Source organism: Rhinoraja longicauda, chromosome 17, assembly GCF_053455715.1.
Source record: "Rhinoraja longicauda isolate Sanriku21f chromosome 17, sRhiLon1.1, whole genome shotgun sequence".
NCBI lineage: Eukaryota > Metazoa > Chordata > Chondrichthyes > Rajiformes > Arhynchobatidae > Rhinoraja > Rhinoraja longicauda.
In genome coordinates, this window is record NC_135969.1 from 27,361,458 (window position 1) to 27,387,163 (window position 25,706).

The window sequence follows — 25,706 nt, forward strand, 5'->3', positions numbered from 1 at the left end:
TGATGAAAGCCTTTTGTATTTTCAGTTATTGGAACAGAGGAAGAAGAGAAAGCAATCAGCCCCTTCACCCACGCACATCTTGCGTCACTGATCCCGTTGCTTATGTTTATTAACACGTGCCACCTCTTTGCCAAATTAGTTAAGGAAGCAATTTTAACTCCTATTCCCATTTTAATTCCTCTTCCCATTCCCATTCTGACCTTTCAGTCCTGAGCCTCCACCACTGTCAGAGTGAGGCCACACACAAATTGGAGGAATAGTACTTGATTTCCCTTGGGCAGCTTTCAACCCAGCGGCATGAAAATTAATTTCTCTAATTCCAAGTAACCTTTGCATTCCCTCTCTCTCCGTCCCTCCCCCACCCTAGTCGTCCTGCCAGTTTCACTGTTTGTATCCCTTTGTTATCACCTCTTCAACTGGCAACAATGGACCATTGTGGGTTCCACCTTTCCTTAGTCATCGGTGCGAGCTGTGATCAGTTCTGTATATTTTCATACCTCTAGTTTCCCTCTCACCTGACTCTCAGTCTGAAGAAGGAGGGCCTCTACCTGAAACGTCACCCATTCCTTTTCTCCAGAGATGCTGGTTTTCTCCTGTCCGGCTGACTTACTCCAGCATTTTGTGTTTATCTTCAGTGTAAACCAGCATCTGCAGTTCCTTCCGACATGCCAGGTCTTAAAAGTAGATTTGATTCATTTCTATGAGTCACAAGGTTTCTTCTCACGACAAGGTGAAAATGAAGGGGTCTTTACCGTCTGAGTAAAATTATCATTGATCACTAAATGGAGGTAATCATGTGGACAATCCTCCTTCCTATGATCCTCCTGCAGCAACTTTCCCCACATGTGATTTGGTTCTGTTGGCTTTGTGAAATTCCTCTATCATTTTTATTTCCATTATTTTAGTTAAATTTGTTCTGTGGAGATTATTTGAATTTCTACAATGGATTGAATTTGAGTCCCGCATCCTCCATGAATATCTCTTAACAAAACAAAGTAGAGGAATAGTCATTTACTCATCCCGAAGAGAACTTATTTAAACCTAGGCATCCGTAAATTGTTATGCTGGTAGGCGGGTGGTCCAAAGGTTTGAAAAGAACAACTGGCTTATCTCAGCTTAACTGTGAACAATTGCTTTGGGATGAGTAAAGGGCTGGGAACTTGGAAACTGTCGCTTTAAATAACAATGCTTTCTTTAGCCAGCTGGATAGCTTGTCACGTGATTCAGAGTTGCCCCCTGCAATAATCCCGGTGAAGGATCAGTCATGTTCCCGAGACATAGTTCGTTGGGTCATGAAGTGCATGGTTGCCAGTGGCTGAGATTCCCTCGTGATAGCTGGGCACACCCAGCTACTGCGGAAGGGCAGTATCCCTGTCATAGCCACCGCTTAAAGCAGACTAGTATGTATAAACTGGGTCCTGTGTTGTTCTTTGGTATTTGAATACCAGTCAAATGCTCGCCGACCCTTACGTTGAATGTCACAATTTATTCCTACCCCACTGAAACAAAAAGTCTTTCTGAAACACATTGTCAACTGTTTTACATTGAATTTGCACTTTAAAAAAATCTTTCAGTAGTGCCTTTAAAATGATGCTGAGAAGCGCATGACTATCCATTGGCCAGCAAGCTCTTTAGCTTTACAAATGGGTGAAGCTTCTTCCCCTCACTGAATGCATTGATCCTGCCTCTCACTGAGCTGCTTTCTGCAGTTGCTCTTCTAACCTTTCAGCTCAGTTTTTATTCTCGCCATTTGTGACCAGTTTTCAGTTTGAGTCTGGGGGAGGACGTGTGGTAGTAGGAGGGGAAGATAAACTGAATGCAACACATGTGTTTTCAGTTTCCCATGCTTGAGTATCGGCCCTGGTTAAATGGTGTCAGTCGAGGAAGTCACACCCAGCCTACCTTTTGCAGTTCTGTCCTTTGCTGTAATGCTGTCTAAAGTCACATTGTAAGTTTTTTTTTAAATGCCATGGAGACTTCACTATTTGGTGTCCAACATAATTGCCTCGACAATGAAGCTGCTGTACCTCCTTATTCTCCACAGATCTCCCGCAGTGATGGCTGATAGAGATTCCAGTTATTGACAATGAGCAGAGCACACAATGAGCAGCCACTCATAGTCATAGAGAGTCATAGTCATACAGCGTGGAAACAGGCCCTTCGGCCCAACTTGCCCACACCGGCAAACATGTCCCATCCACACTAGTTCCACCTGCCTGTGTTTGGCCATATCCTTCCAAACCTGTCCTATCCATGTACCTGTCTCATTGTTTCTTAAACGTTGCAATTGTCACTGTTTCAGCAACCTCCTCTGGCAGCTCATTCCATACACTCATCATCCTCTGTGTGAATTCCTATTAAACCTTTCCCCCTTCACCTTAAACCTGTGTCCTCCAGTTCTTGATTCCCTTACACTAGACGAGAGACTGTGTATCTCTATTCCTCTCATAATTTTATATACCTCTGTAAGATAACCTCGCATCCTCCTGCACTCCAAGGAGTCCCAGCCTGCTCAACCTCTCCCTATAACTCAGACCCTCGAGTCCTGGCAACATCCTCGTAAATCTTCTCTGTACCCTTTCCAATATGAAATATTTAACCTATTGTTTCTTCTCTGGCCGCCCCAACCCCAACTCTATCTTTGTTCTTCAGCTGTTCCTCTCCTTTTGATTTTTTTTTTGCCTGCCTAATATTTCCTGAACATCTGGACATCCAGATGCCTCCCAGAGGGTAACATTCACTGTGAAAGTCTGAATAGCATATGCCAGTAGCTGGCACTGTCAAGTTAATTCCTGTTGCCGCATGTACATATTTCCTGATGTGGATGGTTAGAATGGAAGAAGAAACATTGGCTGATCTCTTCCATCCCACTCTCAATATTTCAGCCAAATAGTGAAGTCGACCTTTTCCTCTCCTCCGACGCTGGCAACCTCAACATCCTCATCCTACTTGACCTCAGCGCCGCCTTTGACACCATAAATCACTCCATTCTTCTCACCCGACTTGAAACCTCCTTTAACATCACCGGCACAGCCGTATCCTGGTTCAAATCTTACCTCTCTGACAGACACCAGTTCATCTCCATTAACAACTGTAAATCCCCCACCGCTCCCCTCCCCCAAGGTGTCCCCCAAGGCTCAGTCCTTGGCCCCCTCCTCTTCATCCTCTACCTGTTCCCCCTTGGTCAATTAATCCGCCGTCATGGTCTCAACTTCCACTGCTTCGCCGATGATATCCAGCTCCTCATCTCCACCAAGTCAAAATCCTCCTCATGACCTACAAAGCCCTCCATAACCTGGCCCCATCCTACCTGACTGACCTCCTCCACAGGCACACTCCCACCTGCACCCTCCGCTCTGCTGCTGCCAATCTCCTGTCCCCCCCCCCATCCGGACCAAACTCAGATCCTGGGGGGACAGGGCTTTCTCCATCGCTGCTCCCACCCTCTGGAACTCACTACCCCAAACCGTCAGAGACTCCTCCTCACTCACCACATTCAAAACATCACTGAAGTCTCACCTGTTCAGCACTGCCTTCAACCACTGAAGGTCACCTCACCTTCTGTCTCCTTTTTCTGTTTGTTTACTTATTTATCTATTTATTCAATTCTCTATGTTCTAGAAATCCCTGTAAAGCGTCTTTGAGTGTTTGAAAAGCGCTATATAAATGTAATGCATTATTATTATTATTAAGTCTCCATGGCTGGGCACATCCAGGAGGTGAGATACAGAACTTGTCTTCTTTCAGTCACCCAGTACCACACTGATTTGTTCCTCTCTGCGAAGTAAAGCTACAATTTTCAATTTGTTTAACCAGAATGTATTTTATAGTAGTATTGATCACTGGGTCAAATGCATATGATTTCCTCAATTTCTGCAAGAAATTTGAACAAAATGATTTTTTTTTTTTTTTGCTGCTCAGTCTGGCTTCTTTCTAAAAAAAGTGACAATTTAAGACTGGCAAATGTTCTTCTCCAAACTGCCATAGTACTTTTCATTTGTCCTACTTCATGATCCAAACCTTAAAAGGTCATTGTTGACAACATTTATGATCAAAATTAAATAATTCCATCCATCCCGACTTGTGTGTGTGGGTGGAGACAGGGATATCGGTGGAGTCACAGCCCAGTGTGGGACAGAGTGGATGGTGGAAAGTTGGTGTTACATTGTAAGACAGCTAAGCTATTTGTATTTTTTTCAAGTAATTGTCGAGTTGCTGGAAAAACAAATTAAGCCAATGTATTGAAGGAGGCTCCTCTATGATCATGCGTCAGACGAGCTGAGCAACTGTGGTAGCTGCCAAATAATCCCACGCTGTGGAGAGAAAAACAGCCTGGTTAACCCGCCCCCACATCTGTAAACATATGTTGTGTTCTGGGGATTTTTCCAACTTTTTTTTTTTCTATCACGCAGCAACTCACCCAAGCCTGGAATTGTGGTGAGCCAACTTCCTCTTGTGGCTTCTCTAGTCTTTTAGCAAAGTCATCTGCTGCCGGGAAAGAGGAGGGTTGTCTACCGGCTTTTAATCACTGTGCTCGGGCTCGCATGCAGAGAGAGTAGGAGGACTTAATCAGACATCACACAATAACATTGGTATGTGGGAGTTCAAAGGGGTGTCTGCATCCTGGTGTGCGTGTCCTATACATTTACTATTCAAAAATGAACGGCTTCTCACACATTCTGCTCAGGTGACTATTGTGACAAACTTTGGACTATTGAAATGTGCTAAACTATTATTGCCCTGGGAAGGCATTCACCCACCAGTTGCTGACGTGCCGCTGTGACCTGGGTTTGTTGCTTGGCACCCTGCAAATCCAGAGTTCGCTTATGGTACAACCCACGCACCCTGTTTTCCATGTTTTTACTCCCTTTTCCCATCCTTCATATTGGAGATAAGGCCAACACTATCAAAGGTAGGGCCTGTGTCCCTTCATCACTTTGTGTCATGGATTATGTTGTGTTATAGCTCCACGTTGCCCCCTTCTCTGCCCCAATTTGATCTTGTCCTTTTGATCTCTATTTAAATTCATCTCCACTCATGACACAAACTATCTAATCTCCAAACAACTAAATCAAAAGCAAATGACACTCGGTCACGTGAGTGTGGAACTAATTGTGATTTCTAAGTGAAACACGAGTTCTTTAACTGAACTTCCTTCCATCTTATGAGCTCCATGTACTAGTTAGATTCTCAAAGGCAAAACTATAAAATGTGTTGTCTCCAGACTTAAATGACATTAATATTTTCAAATTGTGGGGAAAAAAAAATCCACAGCAAAAAACAATAGTCATAGAGTCTTACAGCATGGAAACAGCCCCTTAGGCCCAACTTGCCCACACTGACCAACATACCGCATCTTCACTAGTCCTATCTGCCAGTGTTTAACCTACATCCCTCAACCTATGCTATCCATGTATCTGTCCAAATGTTTTTTAAACGTTGTGATAGTACCTACCTCAACTACCTCCTCTGGCAGCTTATTCCATATACATACCATCCTTTGTGTAAAAACGTTGCCCCTCAGGTTCCCTTTAAATCTCGCCCCCCCCCCCCCAATTTCAAAACTATGATCTCTGGTTCTTGATTCCTCTACTCTGGGTAAAAGACTTTGTGCATTTACCCTATCTAATCCTCTCATGATTGTTTACACCACAATAAGATCGCCCCTCATCCTCCTGCGCTGCAATGAACAAAGTACATCATTTACATAAATCTGAAATTAAAGCAGACACTTCTGGAAATAGTCAGGCAGCTTCTGCCGAGAAGCGGTGAAAGTTTCAGGTTCATGACCTTTTATCACAACCAGAAGATTTCAGATGCTATTTCATTTTGAGCTATGATGGGAGGGAAGGAAAAAACCAAAGGGGAATCTCTGGTGAGGTAGATCGATTTTAAATGCCAGAAATTGTGTGTCAAGAAATGAATCCCATGGTTAATAGGAGCTCTATATTGTACCCTTCTTCTAAAACCCATTTGAAATTGAAGATGAAAAGCTAGAACCTTCAAGTTTGTGAGGTTCTGCTGCAAACCTTCATCAGGGTGAACGGTTTCATTAAACTAAAATTGAGAAAATGGCATTGCCAATATGCCAATAAACTGTGGGCTTGTCTGCAGCTGTGTGAATATTGCACTGCAGGCTTGTATGCACCTATCAGAGAACCGTAGAGCACAAAATTGAACCTTCCACCCACCTCATGATGCCGATCTACACTAATCCCATTTGCCTGTATTAAGCCCATATCCTTTTGTGTTTTTCCTATATAAGCATCTGTCCAAATGCCTTTTAAAAGCAGTTATTCTATCAGTCTCTGCAGCTTGTCCCAGACAACCGTCATCTACTGTGGAAAAATCTTGTCTCTCGGAAGTCCTTTATATTATTTTGTTATTTTGGACAACATCGGATGTTATTTTGTTCTCTCAACTCTATCTGTGCCATGTAGTTCTAGACTCACTACCATGGAGAAGAGATTCTGATTGTACCATCTATACCCCTCAAGTTTATAAGCTGCCTTTATACCTATAAGGTAAAAAAACAGCCTTTTCAATCTCTCCATATAAGTAAAGACTTCCATTTCAGGCAACACATGATAAATCTTTACTTTAGACTTCAGAGATACAGTGCGGAAACAGTATCTTCTGTCCACTGAGTCTGTGCCAACCAGCAATCACCCCGTACACTAGTACTATCCTACACACGAGAGGCAATTTACAATCTTTATTGAGGCCAAATAACCTACAAACCTGTACGTCTTTGGAGTGTGGGAGGAAACTGGAGCACCCAGAGAAAACCCACGCAGTGACAGAGAGAATGTACAAACTCCGTACAGACAGCACCCGTACTCAGGATCGAAACGTGGGTATCTGGCGCTGTAAGGCACTCTGTCTATTACCACCTCCTTCCTGTTGTGTTGTGTCCTGAACTATACCCAATTCTCTAATTCCACTCGAATCAATTTGTACAAAATTCAACATCCCAACTCTTATACTCAATGCCTGGGCCCATGAAGGCGAGCATACTATTTAGAAGCTGGAATTTAGAAGACTGAGGGGGGATCTTATAGAAACATATAAAATTCTTAAGGGGTTGGAGAGGCTAGATGCGGGAAGATTGTTCCCGATGTTGGGGGAGTCCAGAACCAGGGGTCACAGCTTAAGGATAAGGGGGAAGTCTTTTAGGACCGAGATGAGAAAACATTTCTTCACACAGAGAGTGGTGAGTCTGTGGAATTCTCTGCTACAGAAGGTAGTTGAGGCCAGTTCATTGGCTATATTTAAGAGGGAGTTAGATGTGGCCCTTTTTGCTAAAGGGATCAGGGGGTATGGAGAGAAGGCAGGTACAGGCTACTGAGCTGGATGATCAGCCATGATCATATTGAATGGCGGTGCAGGCTCGAAGGGCCGAATGGCCTACTCCTGCACCTATTTTCTATGTTTCTATACCAAATGCCCCCTTCACCACCTGATCTACCCGCGCGTCACCATTTTTAAGAAGCTATGGACTCAGTGACAACCAATGAACACTGCTGCAAATAATTTATTTTAAGTGGGAGTCCAGTAGTTCCTTGGTATGTTTCTCATTTAAGATGCATGATTCATCAATACAGTGGTTGCAGTTGGCCAAAGGATGATTGTGGACTGAAGTTAGACACCACTTTTCCACAATTACAACATGTGGACCGAAGAGGGTATATTTTTGTTTTTAACGTGGTCAAGCAGTATTGATTGAATTAAGTCAATCCAATAATAGTTATTTTTCCTCAAAGTTAGTACTATAGTTGAAAACTTTGTGTCTTTAAGTTAAATTCTGTGGAATAAATGTATTTCATAGCTCTTCAGTCCTCAGGATTGTTGAACAAAGGCACTGAACAATGAAATGTATCATGCCAAAAATCAGTTACATAACTTCTATTATTTTTCCAGTGCCACTGAAATGTTTCTGCATGATAGGATGTTGTGTGTCTTCGAGAGGTTACCGATTACTCTGCGCTTTGAAAGTTTGCTAATTCTTTTGCTTTGGATGATAATGACAGGTGCAGTTAAGAGGTGTGTGTCCCTGTACACATGATTTTTAAATGGGCCACCATTGTATTATTGTGCATTTATAAAATTAGTATCTTACATAAGACGAAAATTCTTTGCATTGTCTAAATGCAAAGGACCCCAAGAACTTGAATGTTGTTGCATCTTGTACATGTAGTCTGTGTATTTTATCAAAAATAGATTGTGGAGGGAGGATTGATGCAAAGGGGTGTATGATTTCTCTTCTATCAGGCATGCTCTTACTATTTCATAAAGATTTAACAAGACTACACCAAATAGCGAAAGGCCTGGAGAGAATGGATGTGGAGAGGATGTTTCCACTAGTGGGAGAATCGAGAACCAGAGGCCATAACCTCAGATTAAAAGGGAAGAAAATGAGGAGGAATTTCTTTCGTCAGAGGGTGGTGAATCTGTGGAATTCATTGCCACAGAAGGTTGTGGAGGCCGTCAATGGATATTTTTAAGGCAGAGATTGATAGATTCTTGATTAGTATGAGTTTCAGGGGTTATGGGGAGATGGCAGGAGAATGGAGTTGAGAGGGAAAGATAGATCTGCCATGATTGAATGGCGGAATAGACTTGATGGGCCGAATGGCCTAATTCTGCTCCCATCACTTATGAGCTTATCAACTTCGGTTACGGTTTGCAACTTCGTCACAAGATTCTTGACTCAATGATGCAGCAAGATGAAACTTGGGTGGTGGTGATGAATGGGGAATATTCCAGTGTGGCCAAAAGTAGGATCCACCTGGTTTTCACACCCAACATGTGGCTGTCACCTAACATGTGCTGCACCTCCAAGGTGTTCTCTGAAACTATACTTGCACACTGAAGTGAAGTAGTCAGCAACTCTCTTATAGAACATAGGTGGAGTTACTTTCCATTGGCAGTTACACAAAATTTGATCCACAGGGTGTTTCAATGTCATCCAAAGTTATGTACACAACAAAAGCACAAAATACTTTCATATTTGCGTCCTCGATGCCATGGAGGGTGTTGACATTGCTGAAACCAGTTTCCAGTACTCTGCAAAGACTGCCAGCAACCTGGTTACTCCAGTTATATAACGTGATGGGAGGTCATTTTGTTCCCTGTTCCAACGTACCCCGAGCAGAGTATTTCTCTTGTTGAAAAACGCTGCTCTTATTGAGTGTCGCACTTTGGCTGGAGTCATAATGCAGTGGTTACATAACCATATTTGTAGCCCAAAGGCCTGCACTAACAATCCAGGCGGGCAAGTTCAAATCCTACTATGGCGGCTTTGGAATGTAAATTCAGCTAACCATTTGGAATTTTCAAAATAACTAGTCATAGGAAAAATTGCCAGAAACACAGCTAGTTCACACGTGGCGGCAGCTTGCATGGCACCAGGATCGCAATAGAACTTCTTGAGTCTTTACTGCCCTCAGAATTGGTCGTGCAACCCGTTCAGCTGTATCATAACCACTGCATTGAAACAGTAAAAGGGTAAAACTGCCCTTCTGACTGAAGATCGACACAAAATGCTGAAGCAACTCAGTGGGACAAACGGCATCGCTGGATGGAAGGAATGGGGGACGTTTCGGTTTAAGACCGTTACTCAGACTGAAGAAGGGTCCTGAACCGAAACGTCACCTATCCATGTACTCCAGGTATGCTGCCTGACCTGTTGAGTTACTCAAGCATTTTGTGTCTTTCCTTGGTAAACCAGCATCTACAGTTCCTTGTTTCTGCATGGCAAGGATTGCCTGGCACAAGCCCTCCCTAAGGCACTCAAGGTCACTCTGTTTTAAAAACAGGAGGCTGCAAGGGACTTAGGCCCAGCACAGGTTGGTTGGGGAAATGAGAATTTGCAATGTTAATTTTGCTTTAAGATAAGCAAGGCGAGGCAAGCCACTAACATGAGCAAGTTCGTCATGTTCAATATTTTATACTATTTGTTAGTAGGTGTTTGATCAGGTGAATTAGACAAATACAGTCATTGTTCATTGTGTTTGCTTGCTTTCTTTAAAAGTAAACAGCTTTAGAATTTATATCTAGTCTAGCCTTGCTGATTATTTCCTTGGTCTGCTTACGAACAGGACATAGAAAAAACATTGGGGTAGGATTTTGTTACAGCATGCAGTGAAGGCAAGCAGCCAATTTAATTCAATGGAACCAAATTTTGGAAACGGGTAATAACGCACAAGTGCTACCATGTTACGTGTTTAGCTCATGCAAGAGCTGAGTAATTTCCATCTTATTGTATTCTGTCAAAGGTGTAAAGATGTTGCAATACTCAAGTTACTTGGTCATCTCAGTAGGTTTGCAACAGTGTCAGTCAGTCTTCCCAAGTAAGACTCATGCTGGGTTGCTGAAAATTCCTCCAAGAACTACTGCCTACAGCACTAGAGACCCGGGTTCTATCCTGACTACGGGTGTTTGTCTGTACGGAGTTTATACGTTCTCCCAGTGAACTGCGTGGGTTTTCTCCAAGAGTTTCCTCCCACACTCCAAAGACATACAGGTTTGTAGGTTGATTGACTTGGTAGAAATGTAAATTGTCCCCCGTATGTGTAGGATAGTGTTAGTGCTCGGGGATCGCTGGTCGTTGCGGACTGAGTGGGCTGAAGGCCTGTTTCCACGCTGTATCTCTAAATGCTTTGTGAACGGGTTGCAGGGAGAAGCCCAATGCAACACTTGACAGTAGCTTGGAAGGGCAAAAATTATTCAGAGAGTGCCAGATGTGAAATAAACACTGTCCGATTGTACCTTTTTGAGCGTGTTACTATTGCAGACTTCCTGGACCTGGAACGGTTCAAGACGAGCACAGGCGGCTCTATTCAGTGACACCTGGCTTAGATTCCAAACAGACACCCAAAAGTGAGATTCTCAGCATTGCAACCCTGCACATATCAGAGGGAGATGGCTCAAGGTGCTTTGTAGAAGAGTTAACAAATTGACCTTCCTCCCCTTCTTGTCATCTCCCTTTGACCATCGCACTTTCTGCCCTCCTCACTCTTGCCTCCCTTGCTCTGCTCCCTTCACCCATTCACTCAATCTCTACCACCCCTTTCCACTCTGTCTCCTCTGCCCCTCACCTAACCACCTCCACCGAAATCCTGTGCTTGCTCCTCTCAGCCTTGCCCACCAGACTCCTTTCTCTTGCGTCTTTGGATTTGTAGTTTGTATTAACAATTTATTGAGCATTAATCCTAAAGAGCCATGCAGCAAGGAAACAGGTTCTTCGGCCCAATTTGCCCTTGCCAACCAAAATGTCCCATCTACACCTGACCGCGTTTGGCCCATATCACTCTAAACCTGTCCTGTCCACGTACCTGTACAAATGCCTTTGTGGTTATGGATTATAAGGGATGATCTTATAAAGGTGTAAAAGATAAAGAGGGGAATCGCAGATGTCTTTTAAATGTTGTTAGTACTTGCTTCGACCACTTCCTCTGACAGGTTGTTCCACATACCCACCAACCTCTGTGTGAAAAGGTTGCCCCTCAGGTTCCTATTCAATCTTTCCCCTCTCACCTTAAACCTATGTCCTTTGGTTCTTTATTCCTCTATTCTGGGGAAAAGACTGTGCATTTACCCTATTGAATCCCCTCCTTATCTTATACACCTTTATAACATCATCCCTTATAAACCACAAACAGCATTGGGCCCAGCACCGATCCCTGAGGCACACTACTAGTCACAGGCATCCAATCCGAAAAACAGCCTTCCGTCATGACCTTCTGCTTCCTTCTATGAAGCCAATTCTCCATCCAATCGGCTAGCTCTCCCTGAATCCCATGCGATTTAACCTTCCAGAGAAGCCCACCATGCGAACTGTATCAAATGCCTTGCTTTGCCCTTGTTAACCTTTTTGATTACTTCTTCAAAAACCCAATCTGAATTGTAAGGCACGATCTTCCACGTACAAAACCATGCTCACAATCCCTGATCAGCCGTTGTCTCTCCAAATAAATATACTTCTTACCCTCAGAGTACTCACCAGTAACCTGCCTTCCACAGATGTTAGGCTCACTGGTTTATAGTTCCCAGGATTTTCCTTGCACCCCTTCTTAAATAGAGGCACAATATTGGAACAACATTATTCCAGGCCTCCAACTCCTCACTCGTGTCTGAGGATGACTCGTCTATCTCAGCCAGGGAACCTGCAATGTCTTCTCTAGTTTCCCATCGTATCCGATCAAGATACATCTGATCAGGTTTTGGAGATTTATCTAACTTCATATGTCTTAGGACTTCCAGCACTTCTTCAACTGTAATATGAATTGTCCTCAAGACATTTCCATCAACTGTCCCAAGATCCCCAGTATTCATGTCTTTATTGGGCGGTGAATGTGTGGAATCCATGCCACGGAAGGCTGCGGAGGCCAAGTCAATGGATATTTTTAAGGCAGAAATAGATAGATTCTTGATTAGTATGGGCATCGGGGGTTATCGGGAGAAGGCAGGGGAATGAGGTTCGGAGGGAGAGATAGATCAGCCATGATTGAATGGCAGAGTTGACTTGATGGGCCAAATGGCCTAATTCTGCTCCTATCACATGAACTTTATTCACCGTAAAAACAGAGAAATACTCATTGGGGACGTTGTCCATCTCCTGCGGCTCCACATAGAGATGCCTACTTTGGTTTCTGAAGGGCCCTATTCTATCTCTAGTTACCCTTTTTCTCCTTAATGTACTTATAAAATCTCTTTAATATTATCTGCCAGAGCTATCTCCTGCCCCCTTATCGCCCTTCTGATTTCCTTCTTAGGCATGCTCCGCAGTTCCCGAAAATCGTCCAGGGATAAACTTTATGCCAGCTGCCTCACCTGTTCCATGCCTCTTTTTTCCTGACCAGAGCCTCAATTTCCCTCATCATCCAAGCTTCCACACTCCCATCTCCTCTGGTGAATCTGGTGATAATTTCTTCTTGAATTGCATTACACCATTATTTACCCGTCCTGCATTTGCCAATTCCTTGCACAGTTTCAAGAAATAATACTTAGATAAATCCATGGCAGATCTCTTATCTCAGCAATATCTTATTTCCCTGCACTAACCCCATTCCCTCAAGTTCCCTTGAACTCTGCTTCCAGAGTTTAAAAGGTTAAACCATGAGCAGAAGAACAAAAAATGCCACATATACCTTGTTTTGTTTTGGCAAAGAAAGTGATACTGGAGGAGGTTTGGCTGATGTCACCAGTCACGATCTAACTTGCTGGCTTTTCCAGGTAGTGTTATGGAAAATGTGAGGCACTTGCACATCACCAGTCATCGAGGGAGTGTCATTACACTTCCTCTTTAGCAGTTAAATGTTTTCATTTACTCTTCGTTCCGTGACATTTTGCAAAAAGGACAAGCAGGAATACTTGGAATCAGAAATCTAATTTGATTGTAAGTTCCGTCTCCAACTATGCTGCCAGCAAACCCAGCATCTGTTGCCCATGTGTACATGCCCCAGAAGCTGAGAGTAATCTACAGCTACAACCCATGAATGAATAGGATCCCACATTACTGTTCAGCAAGGGGCTCCAGGACTTTGAGCTATTAATGACGAAGGATGGGAAATAGGTTTTCAATTTATGGGTTGGAGAGCAATTTGCGTGTAATGGGATTTCCTTGTATCTGCTGCCCTTGATCTTCCAGGAGGTAAGGTTGGTGGGTTTGGGATTATGAAATAAAGCCAAATGCTGGGAGCATTCAATGGGTCGCACAACAGCTGTAGAAAGAGAAACAGTTAACGTTTCATGCCAAAGGGCCTTCATCAGAATTGTATAATTTTTCATTACTTGAATAGCATGTTCTGTCATGCCATGAATATGGCAGCCTTATGGCAGATGGTCCTCTCAATGGTCCATTCATTTATAAATCTTCATACCAAAATTCATTACAACCTCCGATATCTCCTTCTGTTTCAGGAACGGAACCTGGACTGGTTTCCGCGTATGCGTGCCATGTCACTTGTTAGCAGTGACGCAGAGGGGGAGCAAAATGAGCTGAGGAACCTACAGGAGAAGCTGGAGTCTACGATGAAGCTGGTTGCAAACCTATCTGGCCAACTGTTAGAGCTCAAGGAGCAGGTAAACAGTGGTGTCTCATGTTTCTCTGCGTCAACTATCAACAAGAATTGTTGATACAAATAACTAAGAGGGCGGCACAGTGGTGCAGCGGTAGAGTTGCTGCCTTACAGCTCCAGAGACCCGAGTTTGATCCTGTGCCATTGCTGTTTTGGGTCTATAATCTGTGGTTACTGACCTTCCGGCTGTTCAAATCAATTTCTGATCATTTAATATTATCGTTGAAAAAAATCTTAATTTATTTTCTTCTTAACCTTCTCTGCTCTAAACAAAATAATTGCAAGTTCCCAGGTAGCTGCATAACACTCAGTGGTGGCACAGTGGTGCAGCTGGTAGAGCTGTTGCCTCACAGACTATTCTGATGAAGGGTCTCGGCCTGAAAGGTCACCCATTCCTTCTCTCCAGGGATGCTGCCTGTCCCACTGAGTTACTCCAGCTTTTTGTGTCTGTCCGGCGGTCATTGATTACTGTTCCATTCTAAGAAATCTTTGCTTCCATCTCTTCAGGTCCTTGATACCTCTCCCAAAGAGTCCTCCGTTCCAACAGCAATAATTATAATTCTATATTGAAAAATCTATTTGGATGTGTTTATGATAATCCACGAATTGCAAGCTTATGAAACTATTGCTGGATGGTGGGATTGGGTTCATACACTTGATCACAATGGGTCAGATATTTGCTCCTGTGTTGTAGATTCACTCAAGAATTCCATATGTGCCAATTCAGATTGAATATTGGTGTCAAAACGAGATTCTCAATGGTCCTGCAGCAAAGTGCTTGAAGGGGCTTTTGTGCTGTGGTCATAGTCATCTATGGCATTTCACTTGAATTTGCAATCACCTGATCATGACTTGTGCTGTTGCAGAAGTATTTAGTGGATGTGAAACTATCTCTTTCCTCCACAGGATAAAGTTCAGCTTTGGTGCTTGGGTGCGGACTATTGTATGCATCATTTGACCTACAAAGGCTAATAAGTGTTGATTAACTTTCTCATTTGGCATTGTGGAATAGTGAGGCACGGAAATATTGATAGATTAAAAAAGTGTAATGCAAGGAATAAATTTCTCCTGAATTAGCATGGAAGTCAATGCACAGACTACTCAGAACCTACTTTACCTTTTCTTTTGAAACTACGATTGACAAATTGCCCTTTATCTAAAAGAGTATCCATAACACTTTTCACTTGATTATCGAGATAGCACTGGAATCCAGTTTCGAATATGTTGAAAGCGTGACAGTAAGACGAGAAATGCGCACTTGTTCTGTGATCTGGTTACCTGCTTGGGATAGTCAAATGTACCTCATTTAGTGTTAATAGGTAGACACAAAATGCTGGAGTAACTCAGCAGGTCAGGCAGCATCTCAGGAGAGAAGGAATGGGTGACGTTTTGGGTCGAGACCCTTCTTCAGACTGATCATTTAGTGTTAATGTTGCTGGTCACTTTTGTGTTAATGGGATGAGCATCTTTGAGAAAGATATAAAAATCAACAAAGACATTAAGGAGAGCTCCTTCAGCTATTATTTTAAACACTGGATCTTTCACATCCTCCCAAGCAGGTGGTTGAGGTCTGGGCATTTCCAATCTGAAAAGTAGTGCCTCTAATAATACAGCACTGCCCTAACGTCTTTGCCCTGTGGTATGTTGAATTAATGACTTTCGGAAACAGGTGAATATGTTAACTGTGAGCAAAAATTATATCCAGCTAAAGAGGGCTTAATGTGTTTCCCCCACCAAGGACAGCAGAAATTTGGTATACAACTTCGAGGCTGGCAATCCAAAATAAAAACAGACAATGCTGGAATCACTCAGCAGGTCAGGCAAAAGTTCCGATGAAGATATCCCAGGCTTGAAACATTAACTCTTTCTCTTGCCACACATGCCACCTAACCTGCAGAGTGTTCCCAGCATTATCTGTTTCTATTTCAGTTTTCCAACACCAACGTTTTCTTGATTTTGTTTAAACACGGAGTTTCGCTTTAGACAATAGACAATAGGTGCAGGAGGAGGCCATTCGGCCCTTCGAGCCAGCACCGACATTCAATGTGATCATGGCTGATCATTCTCAATCAGTACCCCGTTCCTGCCTTCTCCCCATACCCCCTGACTCCGCTATCCTTAAGAGCTCTATCAAGCTCTCTCTGCTAATTATTCAATCTAACAGTGCTGCACTGGTGTTTCTAATTTGGTGAGTTCACTTTAATTTAAGTGATTTCTATTGCAGTAACTTTCTGTTCAGTTTCCAGAGTTTTTCTAAATACGCATAAAACAAAATCCATTTAAGAGGAAAAGGGAAGTATCTACAAATTGTCCGTCTTCACGGTGCTAAAAATGGTTTTGTGCATGTTCTCACCTGCCACATAATCTAGACGGGATCAAGACGTTGTACCTCATGTGATACGTTAACTGCGACAGAACCTACAGATTGGTTCCCTATATTTACCACCCAGACATACTTCCCTAAAAGTAATTTTACTCTCTATGTACTGTCTACTGTTAACTCTTTGGATTCTTCCTTCTGCCTTTTAAACCAAGCACTAAAAATGCAACAGCGCTTTCTTGTAAAGAAGAGGAAATGATTTCAAAAATTCTAAGCACTTAGTCAGAAAATAAAATGTTTGCTGAGAGTTTGTTATGATAGAGAAACTCCCTGAATTTTGTGCTATTTCAAAAGATGTCTCCTGTGATCCTCACAACTCTGTCCCTCCCCAGAGTCTATATTGATAAAAAATTATTGTTGTGGATTTTATAGGTTAGGCACTTTATCGTTGCTGAGTACATTGGGAAAGCTATTGTCCTTTCCTGTTCAATTTGTGGTATCAATTGCTCCGTTATTAAAAAAGCATTTAATCGTTTTATTGGATTTGTTACTACCGAATGGGTCAGAGGCAATATTGAAGAAAGCGATATAGGTGGATGTAGACACAAGAAATTGCGGGTGCTGGTTTACCAAAAAAGACACAAAGTACTGGAGTAACTCAGCTGGTCAGGCAGCATTTCTGCAAGATATAGATAGGTGACGTTTCACGTCGGGACCCTTCTTCAGCCTGAATGTAGTAGGGGGAAGAATGCAGGAAAAGAGATGGGGGCAAGACAAAGCCTGGCAAGTGATAGGTGGATACCGGTGAGGTGGGTTTGATTCGCAGATGGGTGGACAAAAGCCACGGATGAAAAGAAGACAAAAGACTCTGAGATTAGGAGAGAAATGTGACACCAGAGGAAGAGATGCAGGTGTAAAGGGATCGGGGAAGGGGGCAGGACTGTTGGGGAATTGGCTGCGTATTCAGGAAGTGCACAGGGAAAAGTAGGGAAAAAGATTAGGAGAGGGAGGTCGGTTGGAGAGGCAGGAGAAGGCAGGAGAATGGGGTTGAAGGGAAAGATAGATGAGGCATGATTGAATGGGGAGTAGACTTAATGGGCCGAATGGCCTAATTCTGATCCTATAACTTCTGAACGTTAAAAGACCAAGGGCCTAATCGTTGACTTTATAAAGACGGGGAAAGGGAGACGATGTGCCAGTTTTCATTGGTGGGTCAGCTATGAAGAGAGTTAACAGTTCAAATTCGAGTTCGTTAACATGTCTGATGACCTGTAAGCCTCGAGGTTTCTTGGGGTCAAGATCAATGACAAATAGATCGTTCTTCTGGCAATCATTTTAATTCAGCTTTCATCAGATGCAACAAAGTACAGGCTGGGCTGTGACTGATAGTTTTCAAAAGGTAGATGGTATCTGAAATGTCCATTCCAGATGAAATGCAGGTTAATTGACGTCCCATTTTTTTATGTTAGAGATGAAGTCAATAGACCCTAATTTTTTTTTAAACTCTAATTAAATTCACCAAGTCCTCTATCTAGAATGGCCAGGTGATTTCAGGTGACTGAATCGGAATAAAAAGATATTTTGAGATCAAACGGTGAAATGCCATAAGCAAACCTCAGATTTTAACCGAGACCTCAGATGTTGCAGAACTGCCAGCATGATTATTTTCCTTTCCTCTTTTCCTCTTCAAAAATAAAAACACCATTGACATGGACTAACGGTGCCACACTGTCATGGAGCAGGTGCACAGGACTTTGGTTTCCTCGTACGATGGAATAAGAGTTCCTCCTACATTTCGCATGAGGCTGGTTTACTGGAACTGTAGACCAGTCAGCGTTCACTTTCCAGTGACAGTGAAGAAAGAGAGAAACCTTTTCTCCGTGCCATTGTAATGTTTGAGAAACTAACAAGTCCTATTCATTTCATTTGTTTTGCAATTAGTCACCATTTCCGACGATCTGACCATAGCCATCTTGGAAACCTTGTCTTTTTTTTTATAACCCCGCTCCCTCCATAGATGGTAATGTACACCTGTATGACACAGCAAGAGAAGTGAGGGAGCGTAACCTGGAACATTATATCCAATCTGACCCACAAACTCGTATACACCGTCACTCTAAACCTTATGTTCAGCAAGTGACTTCAAACCTTCCATGGCTGAAGCAAACCTCATTGTTTGATGGATATCGATTGTTATTGACCAATATCGGTATGCAATTTAGTTTTAGCAGAATAAGATGTATAAAACCCATAAACCATATGAAGGATGTATTTCAGAAGTTGGAAGAGGACCCCTTTTGTAAAAAAATGCTATAAAATTCTTGAGGTGAGAAGGAAAACTCTATTTGTCTTAATAATTAAGATCAAAGACAACTGATAGCACAATCAAAAAACCTACCCCAGCAAATGGGGAGGAGGGAATAAAAGTGTTTATGTAGCTTTTATAATCAGTAGAATGACTTGCATAATGGGGAACCCATTTTGTTTGGTTAGGTTTTCAGCAGGCTGCAATTTGGTGTGTTAGACTGTGAAGGAATTTGTAGTTGCTATGCTCATTGAGACAACAGATAAACTGTGATTTGATGCAAGAGTAAGATTGGGCAGGAGATCCTCAGTTTCACGTTACACGTTCAAGGCTCGAGTTTACTGTAAATGCCATTTATTTTCAGTTTTTGCAGGTTAAGGAATGAGTCACCTACTATTAAGGTTGTTTCTGAATTACCGTTACATACAAGATGCATTTTATTTATGAGTGCATTTTGCCACAGATTTTACGAATTCAGCTGCCATCAGTTTGGAAAGAATAGCTTTGAGGGTGGGAAATCACAAAATACCAACAAAGTCCATTACATCAGGATCCTTTTGGCCCTTTAATCAAACTACAATTCAATGAGATCACAGTTAACCCCACTCTCCAGTAATAACCCCACATCCCTTTATTTCCATAGTAGGCAATTCCTATCTTTCTGTTTTGAACATTGTCAGTGATTGTGCCTCCATAGTCCACGTTGGCAGAGAATAGCAGTATTCACTATCCTCTGGATGACATCATTTGTCCACACATCCATCCTGAATGTCTGGCTGCTTATTCTGAGACAGTGCTCCCCCAGTTCTAGATGGTCTTGCCAGGAAAATGTCCTCTCCGCATCTACCCTGCTAAGCTCCAAGAATTTTACATGTTTCAGTGAGATCACATTGAATTTTTCTAAACTCATTCTGCTTAGTCTCTCCTGACATTACATATCCACCATCCCAAGAATCAATCAGGTAAACATCTGTCGCCTTCCATGTCACAAGTATATCCTTAAACATGGAGGTTCTGACCTGTGCACCATCTTCCAGACACGGACACATCAGGGACCAATATAATTAGAGCAGGCCGTCTCTACTTTAATCCACAAACCCTCTTGCAGCAAAGGTTGGTGGACACTCTGACAGGACACCCAAGTATGAAGACCAAAAGTTTTCAATCTCTGACCTTTAAAAAAAATTATGACCTTTTTCCACATTATAATTTCTTTATCACCACAAAGCTACTCTGTATTCTCCTCACATTCCACAGTGCCACTGAGTCCTATATTATCAGCCAAATTTGTTAGCCAAATATACTATTTTTGACTCTTGGTGACTTATGATGGCGTGAAACTGTTGTCCTAAGTGGCCATGTTCAAACTATGATTTGGATGATGGCTGTCCAGCCAAAGTTTACATGAGGTGAAAGGAGTGAAGAGTGGAGATAGTCAGAATGAAATAAAGAAAGGTTTCCATTCTCATCCCTCATTGTGCTATCTGTACGACATAACTTTCACCTGTTAATTTTCTTGAAAAAGTAATGAAAGAATGAGGGTCGGCTATTACATAATTTAATCTTAAATGTAAAGCCAATTGTTTCATAGGTCAGCAGTGTTGCTTCCATGAATCCTGCCCTGAAGTAAATAACAACTGACCGGAAGTGAAAATCAACTGCTAGAAATACTCAGCGAACCGAGTTTCAGCTGTGCAGAGGGAAATAGTTTAATGTTTCAGGTTGATTTACATCATTAGCCTGAAATGTTAACTCTGTTTCTGTCTTTATAGATGCTGCCTGATCTGTTGAGTATTTGGTTTTCACTTCAGATATTTAACATCTGCAATATCCTGATTTTCAACATCTGACTAGAATTTCTTTCAGCAGATAAAGGTGGATAATCCTCTCCACTTGTCTGAATGGATTTTTATTAGAGACTTGTTATGTCTGTTTTAGTCCCCAGCTCAAATGTCGTGGATTTGAGTTTTAATTTATGATTTTTTTTCAGCACCGTTAAATGCTTTCTCCCTTTTAAAATCCTCTGCTCCCCAGCATACCAGTAAGGAAATTGGAAAGGCTTAAAATGCTGATAGTCCAGATGTGGTCAAAGATGCACATGCTCAAGAGAGGGTTCAGATCAGATTCACCAGGATATTGTTTGAGATAGAACATTTCAGCTGTGAGGAGAGGCAAATTAGGGCTGAGTTTGTTTTACTTGGAGTGGAGACCTGACAGAGGTATTCCAAATTATGAAAGGCATAAATGGGGTGGATTTTGAGAAGCCTCTCACTGTGTCAGAGATGTTCTGACACCAGCAGCATAGGTTTCAATTGAGGTGAAATAGGGTTAGAGAGGATTTGAGGGAAATGTTTCTTACCCAGAAGGTGTTTGCACTCTGGAGCACACTTCCAGAGAAGGTGGTGGAGGCAGGGACTCTCACAATATTTAAGAAGAGCCTGGATGAGCACTTAAATTGCCGAGGTAGAGAAGGTTGGGGACCAAGTAAATGGGATTAGTACAGATGGACATGAGGCAGGACATGGCTTGTTTCCATGTTGTGTGAGTCTATGACTGTATGCCTCATGTTGTTCCAGAAGTGCAAAAAAATGATTGTTGTCAGCACCTCATATTTCGCTTGGGCAGCTTGTAGCCCAATGGTATGAACATTGACTTCTCCAATTTTAAATAGTTCCTCTGTCTCTCTCTTTTTCCCCCCCTCCCCCTTCCCAGTTCTCCCACTGTCTTCCTGTCTCCACCTATATCCTTTCTTTGTCCCGCCCCCCTGACATCAGTCTGAAGAAGGGTCTCGACCCGAAATGTCACCCATTCCTTCTCTCCTAAATGCTGCCTGACCTGCTGAGTTACTCCAGCATTTTATGGTACATGGCCTTTGTTGACATCATAAAAGCCTCTATTGATATCACTAAACCCTTTGCTACATCGCTAAGCCCTTTGCGATGTCACTAAAGCTTTTGTTTCCATCAGCAAGAAGGAACTCTAAAGCCCTCTCCTCAAATACAGCTATTCACGGAAATTGTTTTCCATCTTGTTTTTGCTTAATGATGACATGTAAACCATGACCATGCAGATGACATTTGCTTGCACTCAGAGGCTAGGGTACCAGTCGTTGTCAACTTGTTCACTGAGCGGGTGGTCTGTACACTCAACAGTTGCAAGACCAAGGTCCTCTACCCAACCTGCCTCCACTGTACCACACAGCCCACCAAATGTAAATACCTTGACAAAAGTGAGTCATTTTTCAGATCTCACAAGACATCTCCCAGAAAAGGCAGACACCGCATCCATAAGTGCACCAGCACTGCCTATGGTCAATTAAGGAGAATGGTGCCTGAAGATCAAGTCTTCAGACATGGCACAAAAGACAAAGACTTCTGTGCACCGATGATGTCTTTGTATACATTTCAAACCTGCGCTACAAACAGCAGGGACCTTAAAGCACTGGAAAGAATCACTGATGCTATCTCTGCATCACCTTGTATATTCACCAGTAGGATAATCAAACCAACATCAGAATCCTCTCCTGGGCCAATATCACCAGCATTGAGGCCCTCGTTACACTCGGCTACACTGGGCCGAAGAAGGGGCCGATCACTGGCCGAAGAAGGGTCTCGACCCGAAATGTCACCCATTCCTTCTCTCCAGAGATGCTGCCTGTCCCGCTGAGTTACTCCAGCATTTTGTGTCTATCTTCGATTTAAACCAGCATCTGAAGTTCTTTCCTAGACGTCGTTTGTATGCCTGACCCCAGACTACCATAACGGACATTCTATTCCGTGTCGAAAGACATAAAGCAGGTGGACAGAAGAAAATAATCAAGAATCTGCTCAAGGCCTTCTTGAAGAATCTAGCGCACCTGCTCCTCCATCAGGCACCAGCTTCCTCATCCACGCAAGAGTCTATGGTATTGGCGTCATCAGATGGTATTGGAAACCAGAACTCACAGAGTGGAAGCAACATCCTCAATCTCAAGGGACAGGCGAAGAAGATCTAAGATCTTTGATGGGTTCTGACAGAATAGTCATCAAGGCCAACACCTCAGTGCTAATTAGCTTCAAAAAAGACACCTCTAAAATAGCCACTGAAAAAAACACTTTTCTCATTGGTACTATTGTGAACCAGGGCAAATTGTTGCTGGCTTCATTCTTCATTGTCTAACTATAGACGTGGCAAATGTGACCACAAGCAGAAAGATGCCAGTAATGATTATGATGAGCCAACCATTATCTGGTCCTTTCCAGGGTTGTTATGCTCTGTTATGTTTCAGAATCCAAGCGAATACAAGCTTAACCAATGTCGTATATTCTGCAACTCCCTGTAAAGGCAAAGAATTGGTTCTTCAAAATTGGGTTGTTTGCAGGATTTGACCATGTGTTTGGAGCTATCACGTAGAAAACATATAACAAATAAAATAAATATGCATTGGAATGTCCTGAGATCATGAAAAAGGTTGGTGTATGAATCAGTGTCAATTTGTTTTTATTTCTGAATACCTTCTTGAAAAGAAAACTTCTATCTTCTAATACCCTGGATAGCAGAGGTCATTGCCAACTAATGCCAACAATTTTGCTGCCAGTACACTTGAGATGATGGAATGGACAACAACGTAAGGTTCCTAATTTGCAAATTGTTAGCATTGAAGAATTTCCAGGTTCCATCTTCAGACCAAACCTTCTGCACTTTCTTGAGATTTATGGAGACCACCCTGAAATTTCAGGAAACCCTAACAAAACTCCATTTAAAGTCAATGCTTGTTTCAAAGGCATGTCACGTTAGCTAGCTCTGTGTGGTAGATCTTATCGAAGGAAATAGAGTTCCTCTTGGCGGGGTGAATCAGCTATACCATGGTTTCAAAATAACACTGTGTTGAAAGATTTGCTGCAGGCCTTAAGAGCATTTCACCTTGAAATGTGAAATAAAACACTTCAAATGTTTGAAGCTCGATGTAGAAAGGTAGATTTTATACATAGAAATGAACTAGTTTAGATGGACATCTTGGGTGGGAGAAGTTTTTCATGTGATTTGAAGGGTAAGTTTTTTTTAACAGTGATTGCTATCTGGAACACACTGCCAGAAGAGCAATGAATTTGGATACAATCCCTACGTTAATGATACGTTTAGATAGCGATTTGAATCAGGAAGGTATGGAGAGTTGCAGAACTCATGTGGACTAATGGCAGATGGGCAAAATGGTCAGCACGGATATTGTGCGCCAAAGATCCTTTTTCTATGCTGCATGACGATAATGTAAAGGCTTGGTTTCTGTTTTCTCTTGCACCAACCACCTCCAATCTTAACACGTTTGCATTTTCACAACCCGTGTTCAACTTGGCCAAAAGGAGTCCATAGATGTGGGTGTAGCTCTTCTTTGATAAAGGCCTGTGAATCTGAGAACAGATCTAATGCTTGAGAATGCACTACAAACAAGAGGATAAGAGCTGCAATCTGTCATGGGCCTTGAGATTACTTTGGCGGCAAAAATGCTGTTAGAAATTACTCTTCTTCAATACAGCATATTTCATGATCTCATGGCATCTTTAGATAGTTTTCAAAAACGCTTCACTGTTACGTCGAAAACGCAGCAGCCAATTATACACAGCATGATCCCATCAAACTGCCCCATGTTGAGGACCAGAAAATCTATTCCAATCATGTTTGCTGAGGGACATGTTTTGGGTCTGTGACTATTGTCCACCAGGTGGCCTCTACCCCTGCAGTTGAGTCTTTTACATCAAAAGGTTAATCTGCCTGAAGTATATCCCAAATTGCTGTTTCTCGGTTCGCAGATCTCCTAATCTGAAGGAGCTGATATTATTAAGGTGGTGATTGACAAATTCTTGATTAGTACGGGTGTCAGGGGTTCTGGGGAGAAAGCAGGAGAATGGGGCTGAGAGTGAAAGATAGACCAACCATGATTGAATGGCGCAGTAGACTTGATAGACTAAATGACCTAATTCTGCTCCTGTAACTTATGAACTAAGTTTGTTCAGGGCATGCATCAGCTCAGGGGAATCCTTGTCAGATGGCATGGGAGGGATTTTTACACCATATCCACATTGTTTACATATAAGGTAAATGCTTCCTTCTGGGAACCAAAGTAGACCATGTGGTCCCTCCAGCATCTTCCATCATTCATTTAGATCCCAGCTCACCTCCTCAACTCCATTTTCTGACTTTGGTTCCTCAAGATCCTTGTCCAACAAAGCTGTTCCAATTATGGAACATAATGTGCTTCCGTGTCTGTGTCCATCCTGTGTTCAGGTCACATTCCAGAGAGTTGAATATCTGTATCTAAGCTGAGGTATCGAGGGAATGCTCCACTACCACAGGTGTCGTGCAACACTAAAGATTTGTCTCTCCTCTCACATAGATACAAGATCCCACACCTGCATTTTAAAGTATGTAGGACTTGACCCTGTACCCTGGTCAATATTTTACTGTGATTAAGCATTTACAATGCAGATTATTTGCTTATTACCACAAGGCTATTTTTTGCAGTCTGCCTAGAATCAATTAACTGGATCATTTCCTGCATTACTTTTGAAGTATGGTCAATAATGTCATTCTTTGACTGGAAATTGCTGTGGGGCATCATGAAATAGATTTATTAAATGTAAATCTTTCATTTTTTTCCTTCTCCTAACTGACTGTTCTACTTTACACCCTGTGATCTTGATTACTTCACCAGATGTAATGGTTATTTGTATCCATCTAGTCAACTCCATTCATACCTTCAATGCCTCCATGTTAAAGCCAGGTCGGGAAATAGCAATATTGCCATTCATTCTTTTTAACTTTCACTCTTTATACTCACAAAGAGTCTGGCTCAGAGTTTATTTACTGAAGGAACGTCCAAGCTTGTTCTCAAGTATCAGGAAATAAAAACTTGTTTGTGCAATTATTGAGGACAATGTACAACATGCTGAGCATTCCGTCTGACAGACTGCCAGGTAGTTAATTGGCATCCTGGATTTTCATGAGCATTGAACTTTGAGGCAGT

General features: G+C 42.4%; 1 protein-coding gene across 12 annotated transcripts in view; it reads left to right on the forward strand.

The window, feature by feature from the left end:
- LOC144601899 (inositol 1,4,5-trisphosphate-gated calcium channel ITPR1) overlaps positions 1–25,706 on the forward strand; it is a 446,238-nt gene that overhangs the window by 414,401 nt on the left and 6,131 nt on the right. For all 12 annotated transcript variants that reach the window (XM_078414430.1, XM_078414435.1, XM_078414436.1 and 9 more), the window contains one exon: positions 13,924–14,085. In XM_078414430.1, coding sequence (XP_078270556.1) covers positions 13,924–14,085 — 162 coding nt within the window. The remainder of the gene's footprint in view (positions 1–13,923; positions 14,086–25,706) is intronic.